The sequence below is a fragment of the Diplotaxodon limnothrissa genome, linkage group LG15 (assembly GCF_057381915.1).
Source record: "Diplotaxodon limnothrissa isolate DT_005_m linkage group LG15, D_limnothrissa_male_GT1.1, whole genome shotgun sequence".
Classification (NCBI taxonomy): Eukaryota; Metazoa; Chordata; class Actinopteri; order Cichliformes; family Cichlidae; genus Diplotaxodon; species Diplotaxodon limnothrissa.
Window position 1 is genome coordinate 22,517,392 of NC_140610.1, and position 23,586 is coordinate 22,540,977.

The 23,586-nt window shown below is 37.6% G+C and overlaps 4 protein-coding genes across 4 annotated transcripts; all 4 read left to right on the forward strand.

Moving 5' to 3' along the window:
* The first annotated feature begins 1,206 nt into the window (after positions 1–1,206).
* Positions 1,207–6,271, forward strand: LOC146617509 (uncharacterized). The gene is made up of 7 exons (XM_085372190.1): positions 1,207–1,253; positions 2,834–2,881; positions 3,400–3,419; positions 4,062–4,253; positions 4,613–4,821; positions 4,964–4,994; positions 6,123–6,271. Exons 1-7 carry the CDS (start codon positions 1,207–1,209, stop codon positions 6,269–6,271), a joined length of 696 nt encoding a protein of 231 aa, XP_085228316.1.
* Positions 6,272–7,383: 1,112 nt separating this feature from the next.
* On the forward strand, positions 7,384–9,686 carry LOC146617510 (uncharacterized). Its single transcript, XM_085372197.1, has 6 exons — positions 7,384–7,419; positions 7,677–7,694; positions 8,088–8,280; positions 8,604–8,806; positions 8,904–8,928; positions 9,263–9,686. Exons 2-6 carry the CDS (start codon positions 7,692–7,694, stop codon positions 9,361–9,363), a joined length of 525 nt encoding a protein of 174 aa, XP_085228323.1. The 5' UTR covers positions 7,384–7,419; positions 7,677–7,691; the 3' UTR covers positions 9,364–9,686.
* Positions 9,687–14,579: 4,893 nt separating this feature from the next.
* On the forward strand, positions 14,580–17,004 carry LOC146617511 (uncharacterized). Its single transcript, XM_085372191.1, has 6 exons — positions 14,580–14,614; positions 14,852–14,871; positions 15,893–16,084; positions 16,358–16,563; positions 16,644–16,671; positions 16,919–17,004. The coding sequence occupies exons 1-6, from the start codon at positions 14,580–14,582 to the stop codon at positions 17,002–17,004; spliced, it is 567 nt and encodes a 188-aa protein (XP_085228317.1).
* Positions 17,005–18,837: 1,833 nt separating this feature from the next.
* Positions 18,838–20,926, forward strand: LOC146617512 (uncharacterized). The gene is made up of 6 exons (XM_085372199.1): positions 18,838–18,923; positions 19,182–19,204; positions 19,608–19,799; positions 20,191–20,393; positions 20,512–20,524; positions 20,862–20,926. Exons 1-6 carry the CDS (start codon positions 18,892–18,894, stop codon positions 20,903–20,905), a joined length of 507 nt encoding a protein of 168 aa, XP_085228325.1. The 5' UTR covers positions 18,838–18,891; the 3' UTR covers positions 20,906–20,926.
* Positions 20,927–23,586: the final 2,660 nt, after the last annotated feature.

Sequence of the window (23,586 nt, forward strand, 5' to 3'; positions counted from 1 at the left end):
ACAGTCTGGTATGGAGCAGCCACTAAACAGGACAGGAGCAGACTGCAGCAGACTGTACAGGCAGCAGAAAGGATCATCGGCACCCCCCTGCCCTCCATCCAGGATCTGTACCTCTCAAGAACCAGGAAACGGGCAGGGAAAATCATCACAGACCCCTCACACCCTGCACACAGACTTTTTGATCTGCTGCCCTCTGGCAGACGGTACAGAAGCCTGCAGACCAGGACCACCCGACACAGGAACAGTTTCTTTCCCCTCGCCATCTCCCTTCTTAACAGTTGACCTGTCACACTGCTCCCACTGCCAGACTGCAGCTGCACCTTATGTACATTTTGCAGTATTCATTCCACCTCATTCATTTCTGTATTTTATGTATATAAGTTTAGATTTGTTATTTATAGTTGGTTTACACAGCTTTGTGTATGTATGTGTAATGTGTATATATAGACACGTGTGTGTGTGTGTGTGTGTGTGTGTGTGTGTGTGTGTGTGTGTGTGTGTGTGTGTGTGTGTGTGTGTGTGTGTGTGTTCCATCTACCGGAACCAAATTCCCTGTATGTGTCTGCACATATACTTGGCCAATAAACACGATTCTGATTCTGATTCTGATATTCTACTGTTAAAAGTGGGGATTAAAATATATGCAGAGAAAGAAGGGGAAAAGACACTCTGTTTTGCCTCAATTTCATTTTCTTTAATAAGTGAAACTTAACATATAAAGTGAAAGTACTTCGATAGAGTCAGTCTGTTAGGTCTGCACTCGCTGGCCTCGGTGACTCAGAGACTTATCCCCGTGAACAAAGCAAGACACTCAGAGCTCAGTCCATTTTAACTTGCAAGAGAAGCCGGTCTGGTCAGGATCTTGAAGCTACAAACTCCCCACCTGATCTCAGCCAACTTAAAAAAATACAGTGTCCCCTCGCAGCCTTTTATTCAGAGATATCAGTTACAGAAACACCCCATTGTAAAACCCATAAGGTTTCTCCTAAGAGTTAAGGGAGACATTTCCCAAAGTGTGGGGCCCGCCCCCTGGGGGGGGGGGGGGCAGAGCCATTGCAGGGGGGGGGGGCGCGGCATGAAAAGGGAAAAAACAAAACAACGCTTGGACACTGCTTGCATGGGGCGCCCACACAAGCAAAGCAGGAGATAAAGCATAGCTGAATATGTTTCCAAACCAACTTCATTCTAAGCCAAAGACTAGAAAATATGGTGAAGCAAATCTTACCTTTGGCTTCACCTGCACAAGTGCCGAGGTAGGTCTCCCCTGCAGAATTGGTTTTCCCTGCGTCGAGAGCAGCGCTGGGCTCTTCAAAAAACGGACAAACAGTATCCCACATTCTTGATTTTTAGTTCACAAACACTTGTTGTAATAAATAGCTACTCCTGACATTTTATAGATGTTAGCTCTTTATACATTAAAGTTACAGTGGGATACAAATAATATCAGGCTGATCCTGCCACGATTTGCTCCCTCGGTTCAAATCACGGACAAACAGCATCCCACAGTTGTTTATGTTTTTAAACCCATTTTGCACAGAGAGGCATTTTTTGAAAAATGTATTGATAACAATGTTATTACACAGGAAAAAAAACTACATGTAAAATAATCACACCGTGACGCCTCTGCCTTTCTAAATGGAGGGACAGTAACTGCTTGTTTATATGTAAGCGTGTAAAACCTGAAGATAGAGACAAAATACTGTTAATCTGACTATCTGCCATTCTGCAATTCATCTCCTGTAAACAATAACGTGGCGCACAGCGTGACGTGGAAAAAGGCACATACCTTTAAGGTTGCGTGATGAACTCATACGTGTGGACGAAACAGCTGCGGACGTAGCGTAAAAGAGTTAGTAGTTTATTTTCTTACTACCTGCGAATTACTTGTATTTGCTAAATTGTTTACTAAATGTTTGAGGTGTGAAATAAACCGCAATGGAGCAAAATATGGGTGTGTGTGGTTGGAGGATGTGTTAGCGCGTGTGCGAGAGAGAGAGAGGGGGGGGGGGGGGCAATATTTTTCTTGTAGAACAAAGGGGGGCCCAGCAAAAAAAGTTTGGGAACCACTAAGTTAAGGCACTGTGTGTGTGACTGTATGCACGTATGAGCATGTGAGTGCATGTGTGTGTACGTGACTCTGTATACATGACTTCCTGCTAGTCATATGTGGTTACAGCCGTTTAACAACATCTATAGTCATAAAAGGGTCACCTTCCCTCACCCCCCATATATCGCTTAACCCCTTTAATGGTCCACCATATACAAGCACAGGTGAGCCCATAAATGGCAGGAAGTAAACATTCCTTCTAAATAAAGAAACCAGAACCTTTACATGCAATGTGCCTGCAGTTAAACACTATAGCTATTACCATCCCCCACCATCCTAGATGTCGGGGAGGGACAGAAAAATAGCTGAACATGCAGATTAGGACAAGGTTTACAGTTTTAAGCACAACAATGACAACTTTTGTCAAAATCACTCCATCACAGTCCTTCGTCATTATTTCTGTGATTTTAGCTAATTTTGGGTCCTAGTATCCAAGGCACTTTGTAGCTCACTTAAAAAAGGCACTAATATCAAATGAAATCATCTGACTCAAGTACTGTGATATGATGCAATATTATGCTCCAATTGACCCTTTTTAAATGAAGCCTTTTCATCTTTAGTGTTCTGAAAATATTTCTGTTTGGGAGATTTCCCAGTGCTCAGCATCTAAAAGCAGGAAAAAAACAGATAAGTGGATGGATGAGTGGGTGGCTGTCTGCACATGTGAAAGTGAAAGTTTTGCAGTGACCATGACTTTCATTTACACTGCATTTCATTCTACTGCAGCCTGAGGAAAGATATGCCAGAGATTGAAAGAAATTATCAAGCTCTTTTGTAAGTAACCTTTTACTTTCTTTTTTCACCCCATGATGCTGTGAACTACTTATTCTCTGCCATGCAATGTAATAATGCAGATTACTGATAAATTACAATCAAAGTACTTTATTGAGGAAATTATGCAGTCACAGTTGATTTAGTGTTAAATATTAAATTACATCTATATGGTTGACATTGAGGTGCTCCTGTTATCATACTGGACTTAGTTGTTTTTTCTGTGTCTGCTGTGCAGATAGTAAGGCTGTGGAACTTTTGCAGTGCGCACTTGTGCTTTAGAAGGAGGAGTTGGGTTTCCTGCATCATTCAGTGGCACATTTAGGTTTTCTCATCTTCTCACTGAACTGAACTGAATAATAATACAGATTAGTATCTCTTGGGTTTTTTTTTCAGACATCTATACCAGTGATAGCTTTTGTAGGGCAGCTGCCACTAAAGAGAGCTTGTGATGTACATTCACCTTGTCTGTGGATAATTATGCTGAAAAATGCTCCTTTCTGTTTCTTGATCCTTCTTAGAGACATGGAACAGGAACAAGGTGAGAAAACAAGTAGATTTTTCAAGACTGTATTTGTTAAATTCATTAAACTGCATTTGGTGATTATAAAACATCATTTATTGATACTTCTACCATGATAATTATGAAGAGCTTTAATAACCAAACAAAAATCAAAATAAATAAAGAAGAAGAAGACACACCTTGTTTTAATTCACTTTCATTTTCTGTTATAACTAAACCACCTGTGGCTGGGTGTGGCCTGCGGTGCCGTGCAGGGAAGGTGGACGCACCTGCACGGCATCCGCAATCATGCCCCACCGACTTAAGCATAGCACTGGGTCCTGTGGTGGTGTTGTTGTTGGTTATGTTGAGCTGGCAGCGGGAGAGCTGCAGCTCTGTGTGTCAATAAAGGTAACAGAGCATGTTAATGTCACCGGGTCTGCCGTGGTCATTTACACTACCCTATTAAAATGAAAGCACTGCAGCTGAGTGCTTTGTGATTACTCCAGTAGTTTCAGCACATTTGGGGAGATCCTAATCAGCACCCTTAATAGTCCATGTAAAAAGCCACTGATAGATGATATCATTTTGTTATTTCTTTCACCTTCATCTGGCTCAAGTAGTACAAAATGATGTTACAGGTGAATAATGTACTTAAATTTCTTTTTCTTTCATCTTTAGTTTTGTGGAAAAAATTCTATGTCTGGAAGGCGGGAAGAACAAATGGAGCTCATTCTCAAATTGTTCAAAAACTCAAAGACATCGGCCACACTGAGGTGGACTCTCCTGAAGATTGTGACTACCTTCTAGGTTTTTGTCCTATTGCTTCACGAGTTGGAACAGACATCACAGAGGCTCTCAACAACAAACCTCGTACGAAATGTTAAATCACACTAGTTTTCTTTTGTCATCACAAGTAAAGGGAAGTAATTTAAATCCATGAATGTTAAATTGGTATCACGAGAAATGTCATGGTAAGAAGTTGTAATTTACCTGTATGTGACCTACTTACATTAGTTGTCTTTTTCTCTTGTGTGTCAGATGGGAAGCTCCTGTGTGATATTCAGTTGAACAAGTAGATGGAAAATAATGGATGGATGAAATAATGTAAAGGGTTATGAAGAAAAGTTTTAATGTCTTACAGCCTCAGCTCAATATCTAGTAACTTAACTAACTTAAATGTTTTTTCACTTTTCTTGAACCATCTGATCCCACTGTCTCTGTCCTTATAGTGGGTAAACCAGTGATTCTGGTGGTGATGCACCACACTCATGATACTCGTCGTGTTGTAGCCAAAAGCAGCAGACAGGTCTACGACCCAGATGTCTGCCTCACTGTGGATTGTCTCTTTTATGATGGCACCCTCCTTAACTGCAGTCTCAATGACAACATGTGGGCTGAAATCAAGAATCATTTTGGAGTTCTCAGTTTGGAGACTCAGGTACTGACTAAAAAAAACTTATCTAATATTGATGTTTTGAATAAAGTAGTGGGTAGGTAGGTATGATTCAAACATTGCAGTTTGTTACAAATGCTCCAGTTAATTTGTTATTTGTATTCTAATTTTTCTTCTTCCTTTTTAGGGCTCTGACTTGCTGACCAGGATAGTCAATTGTAAGTGTGACTACAACCATGAATTTCCAATTACAGCTTTTTTTTTGCCCCAGTTTTACATTCAGATTAAAATGACAATGTATGTAGTTATCCCACCTGTGAAATTAGCTGAAAAGTACCTCAAAAGTTACACAGAACAGATGCAAACTGAGGGTTTAGATACACAGGAGGACATTAGGGCAGAATGGACACACGTTTGGAACACAACTGAACAGACCAGACATGACTGTGGAGACAGAAAGGGATCATAAAACATGATAGCTATTGCATTACCAAAGCACACAGATTAAACTTGATCATAACCTAGGAACATGAAGTAGAATATTAAAGAATAAAAAGAACAGAGAATACTATAGATTACCAAGGAAAATAGCAACCAGCTAAAGTTACAAAGAAGCCAGACCTAAAAACCAGAGGTTCTCAAAACACGAGGAACCGTAACCTCATAAATTCAAAACACTGGGCCAAAGACCCACATATGAACTTGATTCCCATCCCATTCTTAATCCATTAAATATGATATTGACCCAACCTTTTCAAATACAATTGCTTCATAGCTTCAATAGCTTTAACTAGACATTGTACAAGGTTTAGAAGTGTGTTTATGGGATTTTTTGACCATTAATCCAGAAGCACATTTGTGAAGTCAGACACTGATGTTGACAGCAATCTCTGACTTTACGTGGCCTTTATCTTTGCTGCTAAATTGCTGTCGTTCCCAATCACTTCCACTTTGTTAATTCATTAATAATGAGAAAATTTCACAACTGAATTTGTTGCACCAGTGGCATCCTATCATGGTACCACACTGAAATTTACTGAGCTCCTGAGAGCGACCTGGTCTTTCGGTCTTTCATAAATGTTTGTAGAAGCAGTCTGCATGGCTGGGTGCTTGACTCGATAAATCAGAGGTTAAGAACGTGATTGGAGCACCTGAGTTCAATGATTTAGATGGGCCCATGAAAATAGAAACTTTGATATTATTATTATTATTATTATTATTATTATTATTATTATTTTATTTTATTTTTTTTAATTGCAGTTTCTGCCATTTGCATTATGTTTTGTATTTTATATATAATATTAAAAAATACCACCTTTAATAATCTTTGTTTTTCTTCATTTTAGGGATAAAGAACCATCTACTGATTGTAGCACTCATCATTGCATTCATTTTTGTCATCATTCTAGTGACACTTACACAAGTAGACAAGGTCGAGCATGCTCATGCTGAAGGCACTAACAAGTCGTCAAGTACAAATAAAACATATGTGTGAAATAATTCTGCTGAATGTATTATCATAATTATGCTCATAAAGAATAAATACAAATCTTTCCTGTCTTGTTGCTTTTCTGTACTTTATCTTATTAACCTTTTACTTTTTACTAAAAATGTAATTTACTAATAAATAACAATAAATATGGTGATGTGAAAAAGTGATTTGCCTCATTCCTGATTTCCTATTTTTTGTCACACTGAAATGAGATCATCAATCAAGTTTAAATATTACACAAAGATAACACAAGTAAGAAAAATGTTTTAAATGTAGGTGTTTATTATTAAAGAGGGAAAAATCTAATTGTACATGGCCTTGTGCGAAAAAGGGAGCCTAAGCCTACTAACTGGCTGGGCCACCCTTAGCAGCAACAACTGCAATCAAGCATTTGAGAGTCTTTTCGAGCACCGTGGGGGAACTTTGTCCGACTCATCTTTGCAGAATTGATGTAATTCAGCCACATTGGAGGGTTTTCAAGCATGAAGCGCCTGTTTAAAGTCATACCGTAGCATCTCACTCGGATCATTGTGCTTCAGAGTACATAGTTGTGGATGCACCGCACCTTCATCACGAGGTAAACAGTAAATGACACACATAGCGTGTAAGGTGACTCAGATTTAAAATATTGATTGATTTACTAATCAGTGTTGATGTTATTAAAATATTTTAAAATGCCTGTGTGCACAAAAACATTTGTAATTTTGGAAATACATTTTATGCCACTCGTCTCTCTTCAGCATAAATGTAGTTAGTTGAGTTGTTGGGTGGGGGATACTGATATTTTCTACTTCAACTTTCAGTGTCAGGTGAAGCTTGTGTTTTGGACTGACTTCATTTTTCTACAACACTGCCTCCCAGTGGTCGTGATCAGTATTGCAGATTCTAATGAGATGAACAAACAACTGTTTTTTCTTTTTAATTTTTTTATCAAGGTTCATCTTTATATTGTATCACACACATTTACAATGATTTTCAATAACTCACACCTCCTACCTTTCTTGTCTTTTCTCTCTCAAAACACATTCTCATCTCTGTTTTGTCTTTGTGTCTCAAATCAAAAGTGAAAGTGCTGCACTGAGAGGCGGTCGGGGAGGGGCTTTCAGCGTCTTCAGTGTGCCCGTGACACGAGTCACGTATCAAGCTCTTCCGTAAGTCGACTTTTAAAATGATTAACTAACCATATAAGGCTTTGAAGTGCTCCCTCATCTCTAACGTGCATGCACACACTCTTCTAAGGTGGTCTTTCTTTTTTCGTTTTTGACTTTGTCTGGATCCAGTAAAAGCTCGTGCAGAGCTTTCAGTGTTACCAACACTGACACATATTTACCCGCTGGCTGAATTTGTTCAACTTTTTAAATTCCCACTAAATGCTAATTTCTTCTTCCACTTGTTTCCCAACGCAAAGAAAAGAAAGAAGAAAATGGTGAGAAAATACATTTACTTTATTACGTTTGTTAAACACTTGATGGCGCCATACAGCTGACAGTTCGTGAATGCAGCATTTTGCAGCATAATAGGGAACTGTTAAAGACATAAAGAGAAGTAAAGGAGGAGTGAATCTTTGACTTATGGCGGTGGTTTCACTAGTTTTGGGGAGCACTTGATCTAGTGTCCAATCCAGTCACCTGGATTAGCTGACATGTGCATTTCCATTCATTAAGAAAAGCTCACATGGAAAAAGCCACATTCACACTGACCCACTTCCTTTAGTTTTTGCTTATTTAGATCATGATTCATATAACTGGCACACACACAACATAAACTGCATAAAAATTATAAGCATATGCCTAAAATATTCTTTTTCATCCATCTTTAGCTTCGGGGAAAAAAATTATTTATCTTTGAAGCTGGAAATACAAATGGGGCTCATCGTCACATTGTTGAAAGGTTGAAAGATGTTGGCCAAGCAGAGGTGAACGCTCTAAATGAATGCGACTATCTTCTGGTTTTCTGTCCTGCTGTTTCACGAGTTGGAACGGACATCGGAGAGGCTCTGGACAACATGCCCCGTGAGGAAAATTAAATTAGTTTTTCTATTGTCTTCACTAATATTGTGAAGGAGTTGGTGCTTCTAAGTAACCGGGGAGATTTACTGACAAATCCAGTGTCAATATTGTTTCTTAGATAAGGGCTATTCTCATATCTTTTTTGGACTAATGAAAAAATAGAAAATAAAAACAAGGATTAAGAAATCGGAGGTGAAGGATCTTGTTTACTGTAGAAGAATGTTCAGCTTATATGTCCTGCAGTATAATCTAAAGATGGAGTAATCCAAATTTTTGTTTATGTTATGGTTCTGAATCATTTCATCCTGTTGTCTCTGTGGTTACAGGTGGTAAACCAGTAATACTGGTGGTGATGCATCCCACCTTCAATCCCGATTATGTTGTAGCTGAAAGCCGGAGACAAGTGACCAACCCAAATGTCCGCCTCACTGTGGACTGTCTGTTTCATGATGGCAAGCTCCTCAAGTCTAAACGTAACAATAAGATGTGGAATGAAATAGAGATATTTTTGGAAGTTTCCACTCTCCAGGTAATGACAAAATGTATTGATCTGTTATCAGGTTTACACATAATTATTTTGGCATATACTTAAATACTTTATTTCTTTGTTTCATTTTATTATTCAGGTTTTGTGGTTTGGAACGATCAAATGTAAGTATGATTGTTCCAGTTTCATACTATAACATTAAGGAGTGTTTCCCTAAGGGACACGTTTTAAAGTAATTATCCCTCTTTGTTTTGTCTTGATAAGTCAGCATGTTAGAATAAAGCCTACTTGCTCATGGATTGAGACTAATTCTCCAAGCCATTGCTGTATACAACAAAGAGGAATATATAGTTTAAACATATTAAAGTATACTATAAATAGTCTTTTGGTGTTCAAAACTTTGAATCATAGAATTTAATATTCTAATAATGACTTTGGATTGTTTGGCCTATAAGAATGATCTGAGGTAACTCATTGCTCTTTTATTCTTCATTTTAGATTTGAAGAATCGTCGAGTACTTGGGATTGCGGCTCTAACTGCTGTAGCGATCTTTGTGTATTTCAACAGTCCTGAAATAAAAAAGAAAATAGGGCTGTGAGAGCAGTCCCTGGATAGCAAAACCAAAAGGAATCTATTTTTTAAGGTCAAGGAGTCATATGGCTAAGTTCAAGGCTAAGTTGGAAATAAGTACATAATCACATATTTTAGGTAATCGATTCAGCAACAACAACAACAACAACAATAATAACAATAATAAGGAGAAAGATTATTAGATGAGCACTAGGACATTTTTCTAGCCATGTCATTAATGCAGACAGCAAACTAGATGCACATTTCTATGAAAACAAATCGTCCTGTAAAACAACACTGTGCACTGCTGTACTGATATACAGTGTTGGTTTACTAAAATCACTTCACACATCCAGGGTATCTTGTTGGTTATATTGCAACTTGGTGAAGCTATAAATAAAAGCAAATCATCTCTATGACGTAATTCTGCTGATTTGTCCAAATAATCTTATCAAAATCATTTGTGAATAATAAATTCAAATGTTTCATATTTCTGTTGCTTGTCTACGCTTATTAATTTATCTTGGATCTAAGTGTGAGTAAACCCTTACGTAACATTACATCCTTTAACCACCAATACCTTCACTGCATTTTGCCTGTAATTTATACAGACCTGTTACATTTTGTTTATATCTTCTGCTGTTATTGAATTGTATTTTTTGTTGTATTACTTTCACATCAGTAAATAATGGCGTGCAGCTCCTACATCCTGGAAATATTTGTTTATTTACAGCTGAGTTGAATTGCACAAGCCACTGTAAATAAATGTAAATAAAACAGCAAAAGAGTTTAAATGTTTTAGCATTAACTGTCCTAAACATAAAAAATGAAATGATGGTCTGCTGAGCAGCTGAGTGGAAGCCCTTCCTTTGAGTCAAAAACAACAGTAGTGCAGGGTGTGATACGGGGCGGGACAACCAATGACAAGTTGATACCATATGAACATGCACTGTGTTGCAGTGTGGATACATGAATCTCCTTTATGTAGTATTTTTTTCTTAGGTAATGTAAATATAAACATATTTGGATCTGACATTTGTCAGATCTGGGCCCTGTTTCAGGAAGCCGGTTTAGTGGAAAAACTGAGTAAGTATACCCTGAGTTAACGAAAACTCTGGGTTTTCGGTTTCACAAAGCGAGTTCAGCTGCAGCCTGAGTGAGTCACTATGACGACACACTCCGTGAAGCTAACCTGCCCCCTAGCAGGTTTACTACAACTAACCCTGACTGTCTCCGCCCCTTTGTCGGAAACCTGACTGTAGGAAGTGTCGGACATGGCGTGCCACTTCCTTGAAGAGCCAGTAGATCGTGAAGCCCAAATTCTCTGCAGAGCTCTCCGCCGGGAGAGAGTGATCAGAGCGCGTTTGGACATTTTATCATTTCCTGATGATTTTCTGTGCGAACGTTACCGTTTCTCAGCACAATCTATAATTTATTTGGATAACATCCTCAGGCCATATATTACGCATGTGACACATCGCGGACATGCTCTCAGTTCATTGCATATTATTTGTATTGCACTTCGGTTTCTTGCAAACGGGAGCTTTCTGTATAATATTGGTGACGCTGAGCACGTTTCCAAGGCTACCGTCTGTCGGGCAGTCAGGAATGTTACAGTTGCACTGAAACGTCTCCTGTACTCGTCTGTGGTGTTCCCCGGTCATAGACCCACAAGATTTATCAAAGAGGGATGCCACAAAATTGCAGGTATCAGGATGACCAAAACTTAATGTATGATGTGGTGATACTTGGACTACTACTTAAATTGCACATTTATTTTCAGGGTTCCCAGGCGTGATTGGCTGTACAGATGGCACTCACATTCCAATCATTGCTCCTTCAGTAAATGAAGGAGACTATGTGAACAGGAAGTCTTTCCACAGCATTAATGTACAGGTACATAGTTCCCTGTAGCATGTCAAACTAACAAATTATTTCATCATAGTAATGGATGCTAATTTGTGTTCTCTGCACTGTGAAGATCATATGTGATGCTGCCAACATTATCACAAATGTGGAAGCCAAGTGGCCAGGCTCTGTCCATGACTCACAAATATTCCGTGAATGTACACTGAGCACAAAATTTGGACATGGTGAGTTGAGAATACTTTAAAATATATAAAGACCAATTGCTTCAGGGACATTTGAACTGAAGTGCATCCTTCTGTCTTAGGAGAGTTCACTGGCTACTTGCTTGGTGATAGGGGGTATCCATGTTTACCCTATTTGCTTACCCCTTACCCTGACCCTGAACCGGGCCCACAGCAGCGATATAATCTGGCTAATTGCAGGACAAGAGCCAGAATTGAAATGACTATCGGAATGCTTAAGGCCCGGTTCCAGTGCCTGCAAAGACTCAGGGTCACCCCAGAAAGGGCATGTGACATTATTGTGGAATGTGTGATTCTTCACAACATTGCCACAATTAGAGGAGAACACTGTCCTTCTGAACCAAACATCAGCAGTGATCCAAACCATGAACATCCTGACCCTCCCACGGACATACAAGATGGGAGCGCAGTCAGAGACACCATATGTCACAATCATTTCCTTTGACCCATCACCTCAACATGTTGAAAGAAGAATAAACAGATTTTTTGTTCAACTGGCTTTATTGGTCGCCTGTATTTCCTGTACACAAAGTATTAAAAGATGTAAACCTCATAAAGTGTCTCTGTTGCTTCCTCCTCTGTAACAGCTGTCAATGTTTCTTCATTATTTTCCTGTAGTAAAGAAATAAACAACATTGCTGTTCTACTGTAAACTCATATAATCTGTGGAGTATTACTCACAACTGCATGTTGGTCTGGCTCAACAGGAGGCTGCACCAGATGCAGTACACCATCACCATCAACTGATAGAATATGAGGTTCATACAGGTCACTTATAACTTACAAGGGACCAAATGGCAATTAACAAACATACCAATCACCTTACACTTCATTGTCATTATGCTCTCAAAGACAACCAAGACTGAGGGAAGGCAAAATCAGTAGGAAAATAACTTCACTACAAAATAATTCATTATGGTAAAGAGTTTATCAAATGAATGAGTAGCACTGCAAAGGTGACTGTGAAGAAAGGATGTATGCACATCATGTATTATTTTGGATTTACCCCCTATGTAGGCACTTGTGTCTTGCGGGGTTATTGACTCAGAGGATGTCCCCGCAGAGATGCCTTCGGCCACAGGGCGCCCACTGTTTTGGCTGAGGGCCAACTGCTCAGCCTCTGTGAGTGGTGGTGGTGGAGGACCCCCACCTGTTTTTCGGGCCTCCGCTTTTTTTCTGTTGGCTATAACGGGTCACATTTGAGCATACAGAGTAAGCAAATATGTACTTGTAATGTGCTCAGATAATTTCAATAAGTGCTTACAGAAAGAAAATTAATGTAGCCTCTAACTGCAATTGATTTACATGGGACAAACAGACCAAGCACTATGGCTCATAATACAATTACACCTTACCTGTTTGGACTATATTTTTATATTTCATTTTTACTTGCTGCCAGGCACGTTTGGGGCCTGTTGGGTTGCACCTGTGCTCACATCACGTCACAAAATAAAATGTATAAAATAACAAATAAAATAACATATGATAAAATAACGTGTTAAATGGGTGGAAATCCCTCGATCAATGTTTAAATTAACACTCACGCATTGACTCTGTCGGCTATGTTTTGCCATGCATGCTCCCTTTCTTTTGCAACTGAGGCTGTGTTACTTTTTTCCGCGGAATTTGCATGTTATCGGCATATGCTGCCATCAGAATTTCGGCCTCAAGCGCTGTGAAATACATTGACCGCGCCTTCTTTCCCTCCGTCTCCATGGTGACTCGCTTAATCTGTGCTCCGCTTATCAGGGCTTTATGTATCCTCGTCCGCGCGCTTCACTTGGGGTTGACGCAACTCCGTGTTGATTGAACTAATTGTTATCAGCCTTTCTGAAACCGAATATTCCGAGTTGGACAGTTCGGGGTTACTCAACCCTGCGTATCGTTTTTCACTCTGAGTTTTCTAAACCGGCTTCCTGAAACAGGGCCCTGGACTCAAAACGTGAATCTGATACCAGTGAAAACAAGATGATATGGCCAATCTATTCTTATTACTATCAAATTTGTTTACTAGGCCATGCAGAAGCAGCATCAGTAACCAAGAGAGCTAAGACAACACAGAGGAAAATGAAGGCTAAGTGAAATTAGCTTGGAGGCATTTCACTCTGGCTAACCAACAGTATTTACTTGCATGTTGGCAAATGTTTTTAACTTAAGAGCAGCTATGGTCAAGTGAGCTGACACTACTATTTCTCTCTCTCTCGCTCACTCTCACTGTCAGTGCATGTAGTGTAACAACAAATGCTTTTACTGCACTTAACATGTTGTCCCCAAGTCTATGAGTTTTATTAAATGTCAGCAGTTGCATGTGTTTGTGTGCATGTGTGTGATGGTTGAGCAGTAAAAGGACTCAAACTGAGAAAAGGAAAGAAGAAACTAGTGTGACTGTAAATAATAAAGCAAATAGCTTTTGTTCATTTTTAATTTAAATATTTTTGTCCTGTTGTCACTAATAAATAATTATTAGTTATTTATTTGAATTATTTACATTCAAAACATATTATTGAAGTAATATTTGTGTTGAGACTGACGTTGCCTGAAACATTAAAAAACACAAAGCTTAATTAACAGCTCAGTTAACCTCGGTACTGCATACTCGTTATCGGTAGATACCTGACACCATTATGCTGGTATGAGAACCGAGTAAAAGGAATACATTTTGACATCACTTGTCTCTTAGTTAGAATAAATGTAATAAATTAGTTTTCAGTGACACATGAAGTTGGTGTTTTGGACTTCAGTCCAATCAGAGCCACTTTCAGATTGTCTTTTTACAACACTGCCACCCAGTGGATATATTTGTCATATTTCTTGAGAAGAACAAACAGTAGAAGTTGTTGTGAAAGCCTGGGTAAATATTAATTGTGTACACCTACGCTATGTGGTGCAATTAACCCCAATTTTTGAACATGTAGTTTGAAGACCCCAACATTGTAACTGCTAGTGTCTTTGTATTGCACACTATAGTAACTACATTTCCTCCGCTGCTGCTGTGCTCTTATCTTATTTCCTTCAGCACACAGTTATGTCTGCAGTTCCTGTTCCGTGACTGACACGCTGCCTTCAACAAACAGTGGAAGGAAGACTGGACGTGGGGGAAGGGTGTTCACTGGTCTTGAGCGTGTGATAAAATATGGCAGAGACACCAACATCTTATCAAAGTACTCCGTAAGTAAGCTTCTTAAATATTGGTTTTAGATCCTTTTTCTCAGACTGTTAAAAGCTAAATCCCAGATTATACACTGCTAAGATTTGGGGTTTTTTCATTTGTTTTTTTATGCTGTGTTCTATTATAAGTTTGCGCAGAACAGCTGTTACCAGGATGTACGCATATTTACCTGAAGTTATTCAGCTTTGTTAAAGTCTGACTAAGGCACCTTTCTCTCTTTCCACGTCTCTACTTAGAAGCACAAATGAAGAAAATGGTGAGCAATTACATTTGTTTTTTCTAACTTAATCTCAAACACTTTACACTTCCTGACAGCACCATGCAGCAGACTAGTAAAAAGGAACTTCAAGTTTGGCGAATTGCAGAATTTGCAACTAAAATTGGAATTGCTTTTGGTTAAATGAGAGTGCATACTGGACTTGCAGTATATTCACTGCCTAGAAATGTAAATAATTGCTCCTGCTGCTCATAATTACTCTCATTTTTCATGTCTATGTCTAGTTTTAGACGTACCAGCACTGCTCAAACAGTTAATGCATCCTTACACTTCTGTGACTGCGACTGCATTGTCTTTGACCTTTTAAACTCTGGTTAAAAGCACCACGGTGTTGCAGGCCACTAAACATGCTCTGTTTTTTTCTGTACTGTTTTAACTTAGTTTCACTTTCTCTTTTAACTGGAAATTGTATTAGCATGCTAATCCATGCTAATCTAAACTGAAGGGCAGAGCTGCAGGTCTATGATTACTTCTGTGGTTTAAAGTTTAAACAGATTTTGGGAGCAGCTAAAAAAATCTATTTTGCTTAGATGGACTTCCATTAGATCTCTTCAGGTCTAAATAGATCTAAGTGTGCTAAGGGTACTTCCTGTTATTTCAAAGAAGCTGCCTGCTGACCTTCAAACACGTACTTAAAACCTTTTTATTCTTACAGTTAATTCTTTGTGTGTGTGTGTGTGTGTGTGTGTGTGTGTGTGTGTGTGTGTGTGTGTGTGTGTGCGTGTGTGTGCGTGTGTTGTCTTGTATTTTATTACTACATAGTTTTTATCTTCCTATCTTTTAATTTAAGCACATTGTGTCTAATGAAATTTTCTACATTAATAAAATGTACATTCATACATTATACATTCTGTAATTAACATTGAGGTGAAAAGTTGACATAATTTTTAGATTATTTTGAAACTTGCAGAATGGACTCAAGGTTTATCTTCTTTTGCTTGAAGCTGTGCACCTACACAAAGTTAAGAACAATTATCTAATTTTTTTCCCAAATCTTTAGCTTTGGGGGAAAAGTTCTACGTCTTCGTGGCAGGAAAGACAAATGGGACTCATCATTTCATTGTTAGAAAGATGATCAGCTTTGGCCAAAGAGAGGTGAAGTCTCCAGAAGAATGTGACTACATTCTGGTTTTCTGTCCTGTTGTTTCACGAGTTGGAACCGACATCACAGAAGCCCTGAGCAACATGCCCCGTAAGAAAAGCTACATTATATTATTTAGCACTGATTGAATCTTATAAATGATTGTGGGAAGGTATTCTAAAAAATGCAACTGTATGTGACTGGTCTTACATTAGGTATCCACCCATGCAGTATTTACATAGAAAACTGGTTCAGCAACATGTGGCTCTTCAGGCAAAGAGCCACATGCAGCTTTTATGTTCTTACAGCATAGGCTACAGATGGAAAACATATTTTGAATTTCTTGTTTTCAATCATTTCACCCTCTCTTCTTTGTGTTTTCAGGTGATAAACCAGCAATTCTGGTAGTGATGCATCATACCTTCGATACTGATTATGTTGCGGGTGAAAGCCGGAGACAGGTGGATAACCCACATGTCCGCCTCACTGTGGACTGTCTGTTTTATGAAGACAAACTCCTGAATTCCAACCAGAATGAGATCATGTGGCATGAGGTGAAGAAATTTTTGCGGGTTTCTCCTCCTACTCAGGTAAGTGACTGATCTAACACAAGGCTTATTATCAGTAAAGGATGATCACTGTGGCTGATTTCTTTCATTCTTTCTTTCAGATGTTTCCCTGTCAGAACTTCATGGACCGTAAGTATGACTGTAATATTTTGTCTTTTTAATTTAGTGAATTTTTTCTAAAGTGTTTTAGTGTAGAATTCCTCTTTGGTTTAAATTTCATTAACTGTCTAATGTGATGTAATTTAGCTTTTGAACTTGATCACATTTGTTTCCATATGCAGCGCTGTCAATCAGATTAATCAGAATATAACAATGGTAATTGTAAATGATACCAGACTTATTGCTCTTTTCTTCTTTCTTTCTTTTTTTTTTTTAGGTTGGATAATACCTTTGACGGTGGCAATAGTACTTGCTACAATTTTGCTTCTGCTATTACTTTTAGGCCTATTTTTAAAACGTTAAAAAGCCGCTGAAAGTGAAAGCTGATGTGGGTGTTTGTAGAGATGAGTCTCTTGATCAGTTAGCAAAAGTAGAATAGAAGTGAAATGATGTAAAAACTGATTATGCTGATAGATATGTGAACAAATTCACTTTACTTGATGATAATATGAAATTATGTCATTATATTTCAAGTTTGTAGTTTGGGTGTGTGTGTGTGTGTGTGTGTGTGTGTGTTTGTTTGTTTGTGTGTGTGTGAATGTGGAGGTGGGGTTAATAAATAAAAACTCAGTTCTGAAATAAATCATATTTGTTAATAGTAATAATAATATTATTATATTTATTATGTTATAATTATGCAGCTTTATTTGATTATAATGTTGAGATTATATAATTTGTCAAGTACAAATTAAATCATGCGTATATGTGTGTGTTTTCTGTATTCATTTATTTATCTCTTTGTTTTAATAGTTTATTTATTAATTTTAGAAAAAATAAAGAGAGAAAACTCATATGCAGTATACATCTTTAGCAGTGATACCTTTGCTACATTTTCCCCAAAATATTTTGTTATACCTTTTGTTTACGTCGTCTGCTTTGGTTTTGTTTTTCCTAGAATTACTTTCCAAAAAATGAAACGTAAAAAATTAGATGAAACTTTTCTTTTTACTGGAAATACTTGGTTATTTACAGTGTTTTGATCAGTATAAAACACTGGAAATTAACCAGAAAAACATATAATTTTTAGCATTTATCGTTTTTTTATTCTACGTTTATGTTCTCATGTTCCACACACCTGTTGTATCTTTCAAAGTTCTGATATTTTAAGAAGAAAACAATGCACTGCTGGACTGTGAAAACTCTTTTTTTGTTTGTAATTATACTTTCTCCTTGCAGGCTTTCACAAATATTAAAAAGTTGTGGGTTTTCCTCTATAACTATTTTTACAGAAGATGAGTAGTTATTCAATCAGCTAACAATTATAATCACATCTTGGCAGAACTTTTTTTCTTCTCACATCAAAGCTTTACTACATGATCATTAAGGTCTCTTTCATGAATGGTTTATAGTTGCAATAGCAATATCAAATTCTGAGGTGATTAGAGATAATAAAAAAATGAATACTACAAACCACTTGAACAACATTAGATTATGAAAATGACCAATAAAAGACCAGAGTTATAGCACCCAGACACAATTTAGGCATTGCTGAATTAGCTTTGGAGATGACCACATCAGTTGCATTGGATGGGAAAACTGTCTTCACTGTGTTTCTGTGTCACTTCGTCTTTGATGTCAAAGTTGTGCTGCTGCTTAAATGTGCTCAACATAAGGGCATAGAAAGCAATGAGAAGTGTTAGAAGATGTACATAAACTCCCAGGTGTACCGTCCCTGCCTTAGGATGATAAAGCAGAGTATGCTTTATGATGGCCTGTGCTATGATTGACAAGTCAACGCCATTTGAGAATACAATGTGTTTTACAGTCAGATTCAGCCCTTGCTTCTCATGTGACTTTTCAAAGCACCAGGTTGGAACTGGGTGTGGCATCAGTGTGGCTACATGCAACTTTCAGCTCTTTATTTTCTATTAAACACAGTAATCTTTAGAAAGTACAGAGGCACCAATCCCATTTTGTGAACATACTGTATATTTCAAATGCACAATTGACATTGTTTTATCTTGCATCAAACACTTTTGTGGTTTGTTCCTCTCATGAAATAGTGCGTCCACTAGGTGGAGATGCTGTAAAAAGATGCCATGTGAAAGGGGAACAGGAATAACGCCTGTCTTCAGATAGCAGCATCATGTGACACTGAAAGGACCTGTTTACTGACTGACCCTTTGCAAATCAAAAGTGAAAGTACTGGAATAGACAAGCATTCATTGTTTTTTCAGTGTGGTGAAGAAAATGTCAGACACAAGAGATTACCAAAGGATTTTGTAAGTAAACATCTGAATTTTAAAAAACAAAAACATCTCTCTTAGGCTGTGAAATGCTGCCTCTCTGCCATGCATTAGAGTAATAGATTTCTATCCATCTAAGGTTGTTTTCTATTTTTAGCTTAGTCTTCCGGTTCTAGTAAGGGTTTACACTGAGCACCTTTTACTAACCTTGTTACATATTAACCAACTAGCTGTATTTATTGGATTTTTAAATTCAGACTAAAAGCTGCTTTCTCTTTCATAATCCCGATACAGAGACCAGGAAGAAGTAGAGCAAGGTGGGAAAAAATACAACCTATTTTCTTATTTTATGAAACACTTAATGTTGCCTCCATAATACAACACTAACTTTGTAGTTGCTGATGAATAGAGCAAGTTGCAGCTGTAGCATTAAAGAATTTAAACACCAAAAGGGAAATAAAGATGAATGAGAGAAGTGGCCAGAACATAAATGCTGAGTTTGCATGCGTGCATGTAGGTGTGTGTGTGGAAATCTAAGAACACCAGTAATTCAGTAGCTTCTAGAACCATCTTTAGCAGCAATAAGTATGACTCTGTAAAAGGGTGTATTTTCTTTTTATTATGACTACAGTTATAATTGCACAGCATTGTGTGGATATGTAACAGTTTTAAAGAGTTACTTTGGAAAACTACCCACATCTTCTGTTCCTTCATCTTTAGTTTCATGGAAAACATTCCATGTCTGGTTGGCGGGAAGAACAAATGAGGCTCACTATCCCATTATTGAAATGCTCAAAAGAATTGGTCAAACTCAGGTGAATTCTCCAGAAGAATGTGACTATCTTCTGGTTTTCTGTCCTGTTGTTTCACGAGTTGGAACAGACATCACAGATGCCCTGAGCAACCTGCCCTGTAAGAAATACTATATGAGATTACTTAATCTGAGAAATGTAACTGTATGTGAATGGTGTAATAGCAGGATAATTAATTAAATAATTGTAGAAATGTATTTTGAGACCACAGCCTAAAAATTAAAGTTTATCTGCATCTGCCTGGTCTTATATAAGGTATCCACGTCTGTATATTTAACATATTTATTTCTCATAACAAATTTGTAAGTAATAAGAAATAAATATGGATAACTAATGGATTAAAAATAGAAATAACTAAAACATATTTGTGACAAAAGGGTCATGCTTAACAGCCTTCATGGTCTGCAGTATGAGCTACAAAAGTAGAAACTTAATTTATGTGCTTCACTTTGTTTCCGACTCAGTTGATCTGGTTGCGTCTGTGCTTACAGGTAGTAAACCAGTGATTCTGGTGGTGATGCATCATACCATCAATCCTCATTATGTTGTATCTAAAAGTCAGAGACAGGTGAACAACCAAAACGTTCATCTCACCGTGGACTGTCTATTTTATGAGGACAAACTCCTGAACTGCAAACTCAATGATAACTTAGAAGATACACTCTTCAAGCTTTTTAAACTTTCAGTTTGTCAGGTAATGATTTCTCATACTGATTTAGTATTACACTTAGATGCAATGACAGAGTTGTGTGCTGTGATATTTTTAAAATCAGTGATAATGATTTCTTTCTGTCTTTCTTTATATTCTTCAGATGATTTTGTGGTGTAAGTATGACAGTCTTGATGTTATGTTACGCCATTTTCTAAACTGATGAAAACTTTGTGGTACAAGTTTCACCAACCATATAATTTTATTTCAGTGGACATTTTGAACTCTTTTCTTCTAAACAATAATATATTTCTCTATGATCTATTTGATCTTAGGTTTTTTTTTTCTGATTTTCAGAGTCAAAAAAATTGCATCTAGTGTTGTAATGTCCATCAAAAATAAAACCATTTATAAACATGGTTAAAATTTTGAATTAAACAATTAAATATCCTCATAAGTATAGATTGTTTTATATTTAGCTGACTTATTGTCCGTTTCCTGCCTTTATTTTAGATCTGAGGAGTCTTTGGACATGGTGTTGTATTACAACAAAATGATTCATCAGGAAGTCACTGTGCAACTAAATTAAACGTAACCTTTCTGGATTGTGCTGTTATTACCTTTAATACTTTATAGTTATGAAGTTTTGGGGTAGAATTTACTGATCTATACTGTTTGTTATATATCTATCACTGTTTTATATCTGGATCACAATAGAGGTGTAATGTTGCAAACATACCAGATCTGCAGATAATCTTTACACACTGCGTGAAGATAAATATATATATATATATATGTATAAGAAAAAACATGAATAAAAAAAGAGTTAAGAAGTGAGTTCTTAATTATTTACTCCTTATTACGCCGTAATACTGCAGACATGCTAAAAGGCTCCAAAGTTCATTAAAAAGATGTTTTGGTTGCTAACTATACCTAGCTATACTGATGGCAAAGGAAATGTTGTGTTTTATAAACATGTATCTTCACCGGGCTGCATGGCACTAACGCATTAACGAGCTAAACTAACGCGTTGCGGCCACGCAGCCCCACGCACGGGGCAATCTGCACGTGCGTGCAGATGTGTTTGCAGTGTTTATAGTCATCGATAAGAGGTAAGGGATGTGCATTTGGTACAGTGACAGAGTTCACCTTTCGGAAGTCAGTACAGAATCTTGGGCTTCCATCTGACTTCGTGTCTCGGAGACATGGTGAACTCCAAGAGCTGGAGCTTGGAACTGCAAATCCATTCTGATGAAGATACTCAACTTCCTGTTTTATGATTTCCCGCTTTGCTGGACTAACCCGATAAGCGCGCTGTTTGATTGGTGTAGGGTTAGTCAGCACCACATCATGTTTTATGACAGTGGTTTGAGACGGGATGAATTGTCAGGGCTCTGTGTGCGGGCAGGCGGAGGTGAGGATCCAAATGCAGGACTCGTGGAGACAGGATTTCAACTCAAAAAAGCTTCTCATCTCAGCTTTATTGCTGGTAAGGAACAAAACATAAACAGAACAATGAACGCTGAAAACGGAAACACACAGGCAGGATCCGAGGGTACAACACGACACTGAGCAAAGGCAAACACAGGGTTTATATACACAGGGGAGTAATCAGGGAATTGAAAACAGGAGGGAGACACAGCTGGGAGAGATTAGGGCTAACGAGACAGGGGGAGCGAAGTTAGACATACTGACATAAGTCGTAACCCTTCAAAATAAAACAGGAAACAATACACAAATATGCAGACTAAGAAAACACGGACTTTACACTGGTAGAACTAAACCTAAACCAGAATAAGCTGGAACATACTTATTAATAATCATCATCATCACCATAGCCTGACAAGAAATCAAGAAAATAACCAAAAATACAAAAGCCACGAGAAACTCCAAATGCTGGGTCGAAACGACCCAGGACAGTGGCATGACTGGGAAGAACAAGTTCCAGGCAATTGATACGTGGTTGCCAGATACAATGCTGAGACAAGAGGAGGAGATAGAAGATACTAACATCAAGACAAGAAACCTCCTTATCCTTCATGAAGGGTGTCACATCAAGCCCAGCACCAGCCAAGGTAAGTACCAGAACCAATATCCGGGATGAAACAAGATCCATTAGCACCATATGTTATCTCACTAGGAGCATGCCCTGATGTTGCCTGGCATGCATACAAACTGGTGAGGATCATACAAACTGCTGATTACCATTTTGAGGTGCTGGAATGCAAAATGTTAAATTGTCTAACTAGCCACGTAATTTTCTTTTTCTTTGATCTTTGGGATGTTTTTGAAATCAGCTGTGTGATCATTTTTATTCCCATTAAATAATGTGGGATCTTTTCATTCCTCACACATTACACAGTCCATAAAATTATAGATGTCAAGCTTGATTTTATTTTATTTATATTTAATATGTTTTCAACGGTTCCTTTTCCTTTACTAAGCAGAAACAGTTTGTATCTTCTGACTATGGAATAAAGACACTTTTTATGTCTGACTGACTGACACTTGCAATTCCATTCATCAAGAAAACAAGCTCACGTCCCAAAAGACACTCATTCTCTCTGAGATGGATTCATTCTGATCAGTTTGGTTTTGCCAAGCCACATTTTAATGCATATAATTAACACACAGTATGAAAAACAAACAATTTCTCTGCATAAAATAAATAAATAAATGTAAGTAAATTAACTTACATTTATTTTTGAGGTGATGAAGTTAACAATAACTTTTAATAAGCACGTTCTATCTTGCACAGTGTAATGTTTGTCAAGGATTTCTTTGTGAGTTTCCATGTACAGTCATGTAAATTAAGTAAGCTAACTATTTTCCTCATATTGTTTCTGATCGATTTTATCCAGTTATCTCCACACTCACAGGTGATAAACCAGTAATTCTAGTGGTGATACATCATGCCTTCAATCTCATTATGTAAGAGATGAAAGCTGGAGACACTAAGAATCCAAAGTCTCTATGAGCTACCAATATCATTTAATAAGCAAGGCAAGTTTATTTGTATAGCACAATTCAACAACAAGGTGATTCAAAGTGCTTTACAGAGACATTAGAAACAAAAACAAATAAAAAGCATGATTTAAAATTGATTAAAACAAGCAAACTAACTAATAAACAAACAAAGAAACAAAACAGTATATAAAGTCAAAACAGATAAAATCAGAACAGTAGATAAAATCAGTAGTTAAATGTAAGTTTTGAAATTTAAGCTTAAAAGTGTGGA

What these genes read in the sequence shown, in the direction of transcription:
- LOC146617510 (XM_085372197.1), top strand. An exon ending in GGCTCTGGACAACATGCCCC is followed by an intron (nt 8,281 to 8,603) that starts GTGAGGAAAATT and finishes CTGTGGTTACAG; the next exon opens with GTGGTAAACCAGTAATACTG. An exon ending in TGGAAGTTTCCACTCTCCAG is followed by an intron (nt 8,807 to 8,903) that starts GTAATGACAAAA and finishes TTTATTATTCAG; the next exon opens with GTTTTGTGGTTTGGAACGAT.
- LOC146617511 (XM_085372191.1), top strand. Translation starts at nt 14,580, where the DNA reads ATGGCAGAGACACCAACATCTTATCAAAGTACTCC. An exon ending in ACATCTTATCAAAGTACTCC is followed by an intron (nt 14,615 to 14,851) that starts GTAAGTAAGCTT and finishes GTCTCTACTTAG; the next exon opens with AAGCACAAATGAAGAAAATG. An exon ending in AGCCCTGAGCAACATGCCCC is followed by an intron (nt 16,085 to 16,357) that starts GTAAGAAAAGCT and finishes TTGTGTTTTCAG; the next exon opens with GTGATAAACCAGCAATTCTG.
- LOC146617509 (XM_085372190.1), top strand. Translation starts at nt 1,207, where the DNA reads ATGGTGAAGCAAATCTTACCTTTGGCTTCACCTGCACAAGTGCCGAG. An exon ending in AGAAATTATCAAGCTCTTTT is followed by an intron (nt 2,882 to 3,399) that starts GTAAGTAACCTT and finishes GATCCTTCTTAG; the next exon opens with AGACATGGAACAGGAACAAG. An exon ending in TTCTCAGTTTGGAGACTCAG is followed by an intron (nt 4,822 to 4,963) that starts GTACTGACTAAA and finishes CTTCCTTTTTAG; the next exon opens with GGCTCTGACTTGCTGACCAG.
- LOC146617512 (XM_085372199.1), top strand. Translation starts at nt 18,892, where the DNA reads ATGTCAGACACAAGAGATTACCAAAGGATTTT. An exon ending in AGAGATTACCAAAGGATTTT is followed by an intron (nt 18,924 to 19,181) that starts GTAAGTAAACAT and finishes ATCCCGATACAG; the next exon opens with AGACCAGGAAGAAGTAGAGC. An exon ending in TGCCCTGAGCAACCTGCCCT is followed by an intron (nt 19,800 to 20,190) that starts GTAAGAAATACT and finishes CTGTGCTTACAG; the next exon opens with GTAGTAAACCAGTGATTCTG.